The sequence below is a fragment of the Lutjanus erythropterus genome, chromosome 4 (assembly GCF_056507025.1).
Source record: "Lutjanus erythropterus isolate fLutEry1 chromosome 4, fLutEry1.hap2, whole genome shotgun sequence".
In the NCBI taxonomy this organism is placed as follows: Eukaryota; Metazoa; Chordata; class Actinopteri; order Lutjaniformes; family Lutjanidae; genus Lutjanus; species Lutjanus erythropterus.
The window spans coordinates 35,187,277-35,200,914 of NC_139320.1; the positions used below are offsets into that span (position 1 = coordinate 35,187,277).

Sequence of the window (13,638 nt, forward strand, 5' to 3'; positions counted from 1 at the left end):
ACTGTACTTTGACACCAGGTAAGAGCAGTTCAGACAGCACCACTCCTGTCTTGAACTTCATAACCCATGGGAGTTCTTGGATGTTTATGTTTATGTTTCCCCTGGTTACAATTTGTACGTAACGTTTTCACGAAACCCACTCGCCAGAAGGTCAGTCTAAGTAGAAAAAGACAGCACTCCTCCAAAGAAAACATGGTACAGCAGACCACCTAGCTTGTCAAACTGACTTTGCTTTTCCACCACATTTGAGGGCTGTAATAATAATTCTTCAACAATAAACACTACAGTATATCTTTGCTACCTGACACACTAAGCGGACAGTTGGCCATCAGGCACGTCTGGCTGATTGAGCATGTTGAATTTCCTGCAGTAAGACAGAGCTCACTGACTGGCTCCTCAGCCTGGTGAATCTGATTTTACCCATTTAAGGTAGCTTCTTCTAATGGTTTGCTTCTTTCACATGGAAAGGACCATGGGCTGACAAGGCCAGTGCAAAGCAAAGCTTCAAAGCACCAGCTGCACCTTCTAATCTGAGTAATTCTCAGTTTGTATTCAAAGACCCTCTAAACAAATTTACTGTTTTTTTTTTTGGAACTGACAGCCTCCTTGGTTCCTCCATGCAGGTGCATGTGCAGAAAGTATGTGTATGGGGTTTCCCATCACTTTTCTTTGTGGAAGTGCAACTTTTATCATAAGACCTGAAGCGACATGAGGTATCCATTGGCAACACAAAGGTTTTTATCTGTTGGGTTCTGTCAAAGCTACTCCTTTGAGCTCGGTTTTACACTTTCTCTGCTCCTCAAGGTAAAGGAACATTCAAAACAGGTGTACAGCACAAAGCTTTGCTTATTTAAAACAGGATTCAAATACGACACATGCACTGCACATTTGACGGTATTCTTTCTTTGCCAAGTAGCAACCCACATATGGTCAGCCAGCATGAACCTGCTCTTTGTTAAAGGGTCACGCAGAACGCAGCTCTGAGGAAACTGAGCTGCATGGACGGATGTGAAGCTGGCTTTCCTTCATGTTCCTCCGTTCTCCTTATAGTCAACTTGTCTGTTACATACAAACTCAAAAGCAGAGGAATGCAGTGCCCGAGGCTATAATTACATCTGCCAAACGATTTCTCTGACTTTTTACTCTGAACTCTCTGGAGTTTTGACTTGGTTTGACTACAGCCACATCATATTCACATTTAATGTTGAAAAGCAGACTTCAACAAATTTTTACAAGAGGTCATATTCTGCTTTACCTGAGTTAAGTGCCCAACTTGCTGTGAGGAATCCAAGGTTAAGCTGAGATGAAAATACTCCACTGATAAAAAAAAAAAAGAAAAGAAAAAGAAAAATCATCTACCAACACTGGCAGACTGTCAGGATACCATGAGAGGAAAAAGATATCCTTTGTGATTTAGTGAGGTGAGTGTCTGCATGTATGTGTGTGTGTGTGTGTGTGTGTGTGTGTGTGTGTGTGTGTGTGTGGACTAAGTGGAGACAGAAAACTGCTTGACTCTAAAGCAGAGGCAGTGCAGTCAGGCGGTGCAGCGTGTGTGTGTGTGTGTGTGTATGAGTGAGCTGTGGTGTGCAGAGGGCCGGGCATGTTTCAGCTGGTACCGGCACATACATGCGCACACACACGCAGACACACACACTCCCACGAGGAACAGTTGTTTAGCCTTGGGGGCTGAACCAGACATCAGAGACTCAGAGAACGCGCTCCACACCTGGCAAAAGCCCCACCCCCCCTCTCTGGAGCCTCCACCCATCTCCTCAGACTTACCGCCCTTTCTGGTTCAAACCATAAATCTGACCCCACAAATCTTCTCTCACCTCCCTCCTCCTCCTCCTGAGGTTCTTTTTGATCCCACCTATTACTCTCTACACTCTTAGAAATAAGCTTGTCACCATAGGAGAACCCTTTCTGGTTCCTGGTAGAAGATTTTATAAATGTTCCAGTTGGAACTGTTTTAGAGAGTTCTACCCACACCTAAAACCTACAACCATCAGTGACTGGTTTTCCTCAGAAAGGTTCTACAGAGAACCCTTCTTTGGTATAATGGTTCTACCCAGTTCTACCCATGACCTTTTCACCCTCTAAAAGTGCTAACAAGAACCCACCCAGGAGATTCTACTGAGAATCTTTTTATATTCCAAGAATTTTACCTACAATACACTCAGTCAGCCTTTTTATGTTCTATGGGTTTTATATAGTTCACACTATATTACAGGGTTTTATCTGGCTGAACTCAGGAGGTTCTACCAAGAACCTTTTTATATCACATGAGTTTCATCTAGAGCCCACTCATGGGTTCTGCTGACAACCTTTTTATATTCTATGCATTTTATCTAGAACCAATCAGGGGGGTTTTACTGCGAACATTTTTATATTTCATGGGCTTTTTTCTGGAACACAGTCAGGAGGCTCTACTGAGAACCTTTTTAGATTACAATGTTTTCATCTAGGACCCTCCAACAGGGGTTCTACTGAGAACCTTTTCATATTCCAAGGGTTTTATCTAGAACCCAACCAAGGGGGATCTATGGCACAAAGCACCCTTAACAAAAAAGCTTCTCATGGATTATAATAATCCTTGAAAAACTCTTTCATTCAAAAAGGGTTCTCTGAATTAAAAGTGGTCTTAATGGAACCCTCAGTCTTACAAAGAACACTTGATAAATCCTTTCTTCAAAAAAGGGTTTTTAAGAAGCAAATGGTGCTAGGTAGAACATCAGCCTTTCAGGAAGAACCCATTTGGAACCCTTATTTCTAAGAGTGCACCTTAGAAGTATTGCTGCTCTCTTAAATTCAGACCATCCTGCTTTGTTTCCTCATGCAGGCCCAACCTATTTATATCCACTAAAACTGTTTTCAAAGACCTCTCAAACCCTACAATTTCCTCCGTCTCCTTCCCTCGGCCTCTCTGCCTCAACGTAGCGCAGTCTGAGCGCCTGTAGAAGGTAGTAGTTAGGATGTTAGTGGAGGGTGGCGAGCGCAGTTCAACTGCTGAACTCGTACATAATGACAGAGCACAGAGTGGAGCGAGGGAAACAGAGAAACCTCTGCCTTTGCTCTTTTCTCTAACCTCTCTCTGCTTCTTTCTCATCCTTTTATTTTCCCACAGCCTTTGAGTGTTTTTCTGGGGCAGAGTGCTACACACTTCTACAATTCGGTTCAGCTCTTGGCCATTTTACTGTTTATATGATATGGTGTGCTTGAGCAGCACCCTCCTATTTGGTATGTTCATGGACCTGTTACTGCCTCTGACAGCTGGAAACACTGTCACATAGTGAACAGAGATTATACTTTTAGACAGTTTTACATGACAGAGGGACTGTTGGCAAATTGTAATGTCACATGTAACTTAAGTTATGTAGCAACATTGACACGTAAGTTTGCATTTACAAGTTGGTGGAGGAGGAGCCTCACTGTTCAAACTGGAAAAGTCGCACGTCAGTGATGTCACACATTTCGAGCACAACGCCCCACAAAACTTAGATAAAATTTAATGTATTGTACTGCCTGTTTCTTGTCACAAATGTTTTTCAGAAACACATTTTAGTGAACTGTTTAGCCGTAATTTTAAACTTTAAGTCGCTGCCATTATGATCCTACTTGAAAACACACTAAACACTGGCCCAACCAGCATACATCTCTCAGTGCTATGTCACAGGTTTGGTAGCTCGGATTGACTGTAGGTCTATCAAATTGGTGTTAGCATTTCAGTCTGCACCTACCACTACCACTAGAAGTGTGTGATGTTGTCTGCAGATAATCCTGTCATCTGCCTGTACATCCTTATTTTTTTTTTTTATCATTTTCATGTCTCATCAACCCAACATATTTGTATTTGACATACTGAAGCATTTACGAACAGCTTGGAAAAATCGTACTGACTCTACCTTTATGGCTCCTCCAGAGCCATAGAAGACAAAATTGTTTTCATAGTCAACTGATGCAGATGTGTAAAACAGGTGGAGCTCACCTTTAAAACAGTGACAATACTTGAGAAGGTAGCCCTGTAGTGCTAAAATAAGATGGAAACATTGTAGAGAGGATGGATGTTGTGTTTTTTAAATTAATGAAGAGAACACATAAGCGTTGGCAGGTTGTTTAGGGGCAACATGCTTAATCTTCATACTGTATGAATTTGTGTATTATGGATTTCACAGATGTCAGGAGGCATTAGTGAGGCAGTATGTGAAAGTCTGCCTCAACAGTGTGACTGTTGCTTGAGGTTTGACAATTTTTCCCAGTGCTGGGCTCAGACGCTGTATGAAACATTGCACTTACATGTACAATAAAAACTTTGACATGATTATAAGAAATTCAGTGTGTGTGTGTGTGTGTGTGTGTGTGTGTGAGAGAGAGAGGGAGATAGACAGAGAGAGAGAGAGAGAGAGAGAAAGAGAGAGAAAGCTCTTCTCTGTACTTTTAAAGTAGGAGTGTGCTGCAGGTCTCAGCACAGGCCCTATCTTTATAACCACAGTTTGCCCATGGGGTGTTTTTAAATTGTATGACTAAGTCTGGGTGTGTGCACTCTGAGATTGAAAAAGAAATAGCCTGTAGGCATGAATTTAATTCTTTTCCAGTATGCACCTTAGACAACACACAGGTAAATTTCTGAGTACAGACGTCCATGCATGTAGCACGACCCCAGCTCTGCCTTTTTCACCTCGAGACTGGCTCGGAAGAATAATATTATTGTTTACCTTTCAGGGGTGTGGAGCTAACTGGAGGGTTCGGGGTAGTGTTACCCTGAGTGTACTTGAGGTCCCTGTGGGCCCCTCTCTGCCACGCGACTCCAGAGTTCATTAGAAACAAATTACGAACAGGTCAGCGTGGCCCTCATCCTCATGAATCCTTTTGACCCCACACCCACAGCCTGAGGCAGACACTGAGATTACAGCAGCCAGACACCACACCCTGAATAAACACACCTGCACCAGTGTGACTGCTTCATTGATACAAAACTGAAACAACAGGCACAAGAAATGAAGGTTTGGTAGCACTTTATATTAAGGTGCCTGTAAGTGTTAGTTAAATAAGGTATAATGTACAGTGAGCAGGTCATTATTGTGAAATAAACCCTGACAGGGTGATGCAGGACCCTGACATAAAGCAGAGGCGTCTCAAATCCTCCTGAAAGTGTTTATTTCACAACTGTTACCAAGTTTCTTTTAACTAAGAATTTAGAAATGTCATGCAATCGAATAATACACATGAATATTATGCTATTATTAACACTTAAATAGTCTTATTAACACAAAGTAATGTACAAATACAGCACAAAGACAATGCCATTGCATGGTGAGAAATCAATGCAACTCTACTCGATGTGTGTTTAAACAAATATAAAGTAATCACCTGACATCTGGCTTAACTGTGAAAAAACGACACAGGAAATAGTCTAGCACATAACACCGTGTAACAACGGGAGTCGTTATGTTTGTTAACACTTCAGTTTTTGTGTGAATTAAACAAACATGATATAGATAGGAAGTGTTATTTAGGGAGTTTTAGAGGTACTGGTACATGGCTGCTGCTACTGTTGGACAGAGCCAGTCTTTATGCTACATTAAGGTAACCTGCTCTTAGTTGTAGCTTCATAATTAAAGCTACAGTTTGTAACTTCTATAAAAATATTTTTGTCGTATTTGCTGAAAATGTCAGTATATCCTGACATGAGACAGATAAAATGTGAAGAACATTGACCTCAGGCTGCTCCTAGTGTTCCTAATGACATTTTCAAGACTCCACTGTCTGAAAGAAAACAACCAATTAATGCCAGCTTCCAACCCAAAAGGTATTTGACAACCTGGGAATGAGTCTTGGGGAAGGACACTGCTACTCCATACACTGGCAAGCAAAATGTCATAAACTGTCTCACACTGAGCTGAAATTAAATGCATTTATGCACATAAATCAGGTGTGACAAAAATAAAATATTCTATTTTTCTATCATGGGGGGCAGGGAGTCCTGCTGGGTGACTTTTTTTTGGTGGAAGATGGCTCTGATTGGTTATTTTTGGTGGATTTTTGGCAAATGCAAAAATAATAGCATTGAGAGGAGCTAGAGGAACCTGATTTTCAACATATTATCTGTTTCATGTACTACTGTCTGGATATAGTGACTGTTTCAGCCAACATGACAAAAAGTTGTTTTTTTTTTTAATAGAGGTTATCAAATGTGGCTTTAATGTACATGATAGTGGTATCGGGAAAATTAATAAGCCTATTTCCCAAATGTCTAACCATTTCCTTTAAATATAGGTAAATTCACTTTTAAGGGACCTGCAGACTCTCCTGTGATTCACCAGAAAGGCTATAAGGGACTGTTGCCATGGAGATGTGGACAGGACTACAGGAAGAAGTCTCATTGCTAGTGACTGTGTGTGTCTGGTTTACAGCTTATTTTGCCTGATGCATATTTAAAAATGTTCTTATATCCAAGTAAATGTGTGCACGTGTCGTGCTGTAGCTGCCACATCCGACAGGAGTCTGGCTAAACCAGTCTCCAGGCACTTAGCGACCACTACAAATTATTAGCTTTGAGCTTCACTGCAGTGTCCCGTCTTTCTGAAAGCACAGATGCTTTTGAAGCTCTACTGAAGCATGAATATCTGTGTCCCTCTGGACCGCAGCAAACATCCCAGACAGACAGACCCCTCCATACATGAACGCACGCATCATCTCGCCGGTGGGTCCCGCCTGAGTGGATGACTAAATATTTAACAACATTTTAAAAGCACCAGCCTCCCTTTTCTCCAGGGTGTCTGCTAAGTCCTGCAAATTTAAGAATTAAGAAACTCAGACGCCCCCTGACACAGAAAGACACCGGGAACGTCTTGTGGGAATGTCTCATTTCATAAATTGACACTTGATTGCTTTTGTGCTCTTGTTAGCAGGCTAGCACAGGGTCGGTACTTGTGTTGAAGCATAAGTGGAAGCTCAGAGATAGGACTTAACAGGTAACTTTGTTTCAACCCGAACTCTATTTTTACTGTGTTTTGTGTCTCAGTGACTGTCAGGGACATTAGTTTGCGAAATTGGTCTAGTACTGAGGAAGAGTGCTGCAGCTGGTGGAAGCTAAACTGAGCTGCAGTGTAATCCTGTAAAACCTAAACTAGAGTTTTGACGCTGAAAAAACTCAGACTGTTATTCTAAGTGTCTGACAACACTATGGAAAAAATCCCCACTAGGACTGGGTATCAGTACCAGGTAGTACTGAAACTTCTCCAATAAAATTATTCCAGCAATCAATCCTTATGATACCCATATCTAGAAAAAAAGACTATTTATATGGTTTTGCTCTCAGTCAATCCGATTAGTCACTTAGGACACAGAAACACAGGAGATAGGGTTCAGGTTGAAAAATACCAAGAAACCAATAGGTATTATGATCCATATGATGGGCACTCCTCTACAGAAGAACCGTCAACACTTGGATGATGTTAAGAGTGGGATTGTCCAGGATATGGGTTTGCGACTCCCATCTTTTCTGGTATATCTCCCCTGCTCCCTGCTCAGGTGGGATTACACGGCTAATTCCAATTCCTTATCTACAGAGGACCATCAAAATGTGAGGCCCGCTTTTTTCTAAGGGTTGTTTTTTTCCTTGTAATAGGAGAGACAGTTGGAGGCACTTTATCACCATCAGGACCAGGCTATCTCTATCTACCACACCTGGTCTAGTGTTCGGCACCGTTACGTTCACACATGTGAGACACCTACTGAGCCAAGAATGAGTGTATGGTGAAGAGATGTGTGTGAATGTGTGTGTACGCACATATGATAGCAGCCACATGTGAAGACAGAGGCTCTTTTTCAAGAGATTTTCCTCCACCCAGATCAATTATATCACAGCCCACTGCCTGGGGAGACTTTCCCCAGACTAAAGCGAACCACGAGGTGACCTTCTCGGTTAAGACAGACAGCAGGTAATGAACATTGACAAAAACACATCAGCCATGTGACCCCCACCCCCACCCCCCCCAACTGCCTGGTCCTAAAGATACCATCTTCCTGTCCTTTCCTCCCTCTTTCCTTCCTCTCATCCCCCCACTTCTCCCACTGCATTCCTGACATGCCTCAGGGAGACAGAGGGGGCCTCCAGGACAGGCAAACAAAGACACACAACACACACAACATGCTCACAATGGCACTGGCTGCAGCCATTGTCTGCGTGCACAGTGGAAAAGGTCTTGGTGCTTGCATACCAAAAGAGAATCCCCCTTTTTCTCCAACACACATTTGCCCTCGCTTAGTTTTTACTCAGTGACATAAGAGCTGAGTTGATACACTGAAACTGTGTCTGCTGCTGCTGCTGTAAACAATTCTCTGCTGCTCCTCCCCAAACATCTTTAAAGCTACACCCTTTTGGACCCACAGACTGACAATAAACCGTAACACTCTGCCTGGGACTGATGTCATGAGATTTTAAGTGAATCATAACAGCCTGTAGTGCTGGAGCTGCTAGTGTGGCATGAAGGGCCTGCAGCAGCTCTCTGCAGCAGAATGTCAATGCAACACTGACCTCTTCTGGTAGAGACACCACACGGCCACAACAAAGGACATTAAAATGGGTTAAACAGATACAAGACTGTAAGCTCCTCAACAAATATTTGTTGTTGTAGTTATCACTCCAAAGTTATCAACTAATATAGAGCTGTAACTAACAATTATTTTCACATTAATTAATTAATTTTTTGGTCTATAAAATGGTCTAAAAACATCTAAAACACGTGGAAAAAAAGTCATCACAATTTTCCAGACTCCAAGAGACGTCTGGAGCTGTCCTCAAATTGCTTCTTTTGTTAAACCAACACTCCAAACTCTAAATATTCTCAATTTAATATAATAAAATACAAATAATAGCAGCAGATTGTGGAATTGATTCAATACTATAGAGTATGGAAAAAGACCATTTGATGCCAAATTCTGATACATTAAAAACCACATTGTTGTAAATACGTTCATATTTTTATGTTATTAAACAGTTTTGAGTGTATAAAAAGGAGCTGAGGAAGGAAACTACATACTTGTACAGTAACTTGTAATCTAATATTAATTTTATTAAAATGGATTTTATAAAATTGGTTCTGAAAAAAGTATCACTCAGGAACCAGTATCAAAATCAAGGTATTGCTTCCAGTATTGAAAATTTTTGAACGATATTTCGAAGGATACACAGCCCTACAAATCAAGACTTTTCTTGTGCTCAGCTCATCAACTTATCTACTAAATGATGGAGCTCTAAAATAATATCAGTCACTGATTTCTGAGAGTAACTACAACTCTAAGTCCATTTTGTTTGCACTGTTGCACTTAAAGAGAGTCCAGACTTCCATGATGGTCACATTAATAGCTGGGCCACATAGCTTAGCGCTACATTAGCCGACTAATCCCTCCTCCTTACTCCAGCTAACCTGACTTCATGTTTCCAGGGTCCATCTGACACGGATAACTGCTGGATTACAGATGCCCACCACAGCAAAGCATGGGAAAACTAGGAACAATAGACCTTTTTCAGACATGAAACAATAGTGTAAACACAGGTGTTACCAGTGATACTAGTTAAGGTTTCATTTCATCCAGGTTAAACAGAGTCGGGGAACAGGACCTTAAATAGTACCATTGGTAACACCAGCGTTTAACCTACAATTTCATATAAATACAGCTGCCATGAAACAGGTCTGTTATGTGTGAGATAACCTTTGACACACGAGCAGAAAAAAAGCCCACGGGAACATAATCAAAAAACATTTAAAAAGTCTTTGGACACTTACGGAGGTGTAGTTGGTCTTTCCCATGTTGTGGTTCTGGTTGTGGTTGAGGTTCTGGTTCTCCTGCTCTTTGCACTGCAGCCCAGCCAGGTGTCTCTCCAGGGCTGCCCAGTCCATGGTGGGCAGAGGCTCCTCCTCTACACACTCCTCCTCTCTGTAGCCCCCCATCCGTCCCCCAGTCCCAGTCCCTCCGCTGCCTCCTCCTCCTCCTCCTCCTCCTCCTCCACCACCACCACCACCACCACCACCAACCCCACCAGTACCAGTGCTGCGGCTCCCCCTGCCATGACTGGAGCTGCGGTGCCTGGGCTTGGGAGTCCCTGTGCCCCCCTGTGGTGTACCAGGGGAGTGGAGCTGGTTGCTCCGGGGCAAAATCAGATTGCCATTCTGTTTCAGTTCTTCAGGGACAGCTGCAACCGAGGTAGCAGTACGTCCGCCAGGGGCCGGGAGGGGCGGGACCGTCTTCACTTCCTGGAATTCTTCAGCCAGGCTGCGACTGTTCACTGTCTTCCTGTAGCCCTCACCAGCGCCGTCAACCCCCACGACACCTCGTCCTCCGCTTTCCTCCTGACCAGGAGGCTGTGGAGAGGTGTAGTCCTCCCCGTACTCACTCTCCCACTCCTCTATCACCTTCTTCTTGTACTCTTGATAGTCCTCATCCTCCTCATAGTCCTCTAAGGTGACCAGGTCCAGAGAAGGGGAGGATTTGTAGTCCTCCAAAGTGGCCAAGTCAAGAGATGGGGAGCAAGGTGTGACCTTGTTGGAGTTGGACTCTGAGCTGGAGCGACTGGATGCATCGCTCCCCAGGTCCATGCCATCCTCCCGGTAGTCCTGCATCAACAAAAGAACATAGAAAAAGAGTGAGCCTGAAGAACATGTATGTAAGAAAAGCAAGAGTTTAACGATGGGTTCAGCCTTGTTTAGTGCGGTTGAACCAAACCTGGGGTATTTAGCCCCTCAGGTGTTTGGGTTGGTGTGAACGCCAAACTAAAACTCTGCTCTGAACCCAACAACCTATCTCTGGTCTGCCTTGAACAGGTGGTCTTGGACCAAGCGAACTCTGGAGTGGTTCATGTCTGGAGTGAACAGCATTTGAAGGCAGAAATCAGACAAAAGATCCAAACACTGAAGTGGGACAATGCTTGAAGAAGATCTTTGTTAGACTGAAACACTACTACATTAAAACTGCTGAAAGCTATCAGTGCAGTGTGTGCATCTTTTGTCTAATTGTTGCCTTCAGTTTGCTTTTTTGATCCTGCAAGGCTTTTGGATGTGTGTAGTGAGTCCCCTGCAGCCTCTTTGTGAACACCCTTCGAACCAATCATAGCATACCATTGTATGTGTCAATTCATTGGTTGTGGGACAAACCTGGACTCACAATGACCTAAAAAATGCATTTGTATAATGCGCCATGATGTACAATATCCATTTAGCAATTAGGCTCTTTGTTCACTTTTTACCTGCCAACGGTATGAACAAATATTCAAACATTTCCACCACATGAATTGTGTTTACTAGAAACTTTATGATACAGTTTTTTTCCTTCCTGATATCAATTCCGATACCTGAACTTTGTGTATTGGTTGATACCAAGTACTGATCCCATACCACTACATTTAAAAAATATGTACTGCTTTTTTAAAAAAATATGATTGCTATCATTGACATATAGCCAGACTCAGGTTAACCCCTTATAAAACATGAACAAATACATACAGAAATTAATGTAATAGTACAAGACTTTGGCATCACTGCTATCAGGACAACCCTAGTTTTTATAGATTGTGTACTGTGTGAATTTTGCCTTTGTACATGCAAACTGGACTAGCTGGAAAATTGAGACAGTGTATCCTTGCATTCCTTCTATTCAGGAACTGGACCTTTAGGTGTGAACCCATTCTAAAAGAATTGTACAGAGAGAAAAAAAATAGAGGGAAGGCAGAAGAAGGAGAAGAGGAAAATGAAAACAGAATTTAGGGAAGTGTGTAGACTTAGATTAGTCACACCAGCGTTGTGGTTTGAGACCGGCAACCACAAAGCACTTCCTGCCCCGTAGGAACTTCCTTTCTGCACAGAATTAAACCGTCACTGTCTCTCTTGGACTTGATGACCAGCCTTCTGCTATATCAGTGGTTTGCAAACTGGGGTCCAGAGACCAACAGCGGTCCTTGAGTGGGTTGGAGGGGGTCCCCAGCATAAGGAGGAGAAGAATATTTTAGCTTTTATCAATTTTTTTGGAAGCTGGAACAAGAAGGGAAGTAGTATGGTTGGCTGTTTTGATTAATTGTAATTTATAGTGCTCCTCGTTTGATCACTTATCAATTTACTCAGAAGGGATTCCTTAAATGGATAGTTTGAATTCTTTGAACTGGGTTTGTATGAGGTACTCACTGATATACAGTGTGTTAGTTACAGTGCATGGAAGTTGGCACAACTCCAGTTTAGAGAAGCAAAGACCAGTACCAGCATGACCACCAATCTCCATGGGCAAAATCAGTAATTTTAGAACATGGGAGTTGCTGGTCTACCGCTGCCTCTGTTAGTTAGTTAGCACTATTGTGTGATTTTGGCATTTTAAAAGGCTAGCTCAGATTCACGTAAATCAGACAATAACACAAACAAACTAACAGATTGAGGCAGTGGTAGAGCAGCAACTCCCAAGTTCTGCAAGGTAGAATTGCTGATTTTTCCTATGGAGTTTGGTTGGTTTGGAAAGAGCAATATTTGACTTATACAAAAGCAGTGCATCAGAAAAGGCTGTCTGATGGTAAAGAAAGGCAGTGAAAATATTCCAAATTCTGTTTTTCTTTAGGTAGACCTTTCAGCAGCTAATATACCATTGTTGTATAGCAGTTCATTGCTTTGCTTCCATGCTGGTCATCCTCTCTGCTTCTCCAAACTGGGGGTGCCAAGTGCTACTGCAGGTAATACACTGACTATCAGTAAGCAGCCTACACCATACAACCCAACTTCAAATAATTCAAACTATCCCTTTAAGACATTAAAAGGTTTGGGAATCCCTGTGCCATGCTCCAAAGCCTACAAGTCTTACCACACTGATGATACATTCCTCTGTATTAGTGAATGTGTACATGTGCGTGTGGGCTTGTACAACACTTGACACACACAGCAACGGCAGCGTCCGTGTGGCTGGATGTGTCAGAATAATATCCCACTACCCACTGCTACATCTGCACAGCACCACAGGGACAAAACAGGGGTGTTATGAGGGGTGAGACAGAGTGAATGACACTGACATGTCAATACACAATAACACACCAAACTGTGACACGGACAGATGAGTCCAGAGTTGTTGTCTAACCTTGAGTGCGATGCCCCTGCAGAGTCCCAATCACCAGCCTGACTGATTAGTTCACAGCTAATGAAAACGTCCGCGTTGTTTACAACCCTCCACAAATCTTCACCTGACCTGAGCCTTCTCTTCTAACTCTTGCCGAGTTATCAGTCTTTTCTCCACAGGAGTGCATTATCATAGTGCCTCACACCACTTTTAAAAGTTAATGAAAAGCAAGGAGCAGCAGAATTTCTCTCAGGGCAAAGAGAAATTAACGACACATTCCTACGTGATCCACATTATGAGCTGCTCTGGAAAAGAAATTAATTATGAAGATTGCTGATTACTGGTTTAGACCACGAGGGCTTACAGTACAGTAGTTTGTACCTCTTACACATGAGGGAGAAGCTGCAGTTCCTACAGTACTATCCTAATGATAATAAGCTTTCTTGAGTTATGGCTACCAGACCACACCTGTGCAGACACCGGCTGTTGACGTCAAAGGACAATGCAGAAAATATCCATGTTGGGCAAAGCAATATGACTCAGCATCTTGGA

The 13,638-nt window shown here is 42.6% G+C and overlaps 1 protein-coding gene across 3 annotated transcripts in view; it reads right to left on the bottom strand.

Annotated features, from left to right (window-relative positions):
• schip1 (schwannomin interacting protein 1) overlaps positions 1-13,638 on the bottom strand; it is a 326,809-nt gene that overhangs the window by 48,395 nt on the left and 264,776 nt on the right. For all 3 annotated transcript variants that reach the window (XM_084717798.1, XM_084717801.1, XM_084717802.1), the window contains one exon: positions 9,789-10,616. In XM_084717798.1, coding sequence (XP_084573924.1) covers positions 9,789-10,616 — 828 coding nt within the window. The remainder of the gene's footprint in view (positions 1-9,788; positions 10,617-13,638) is intronic.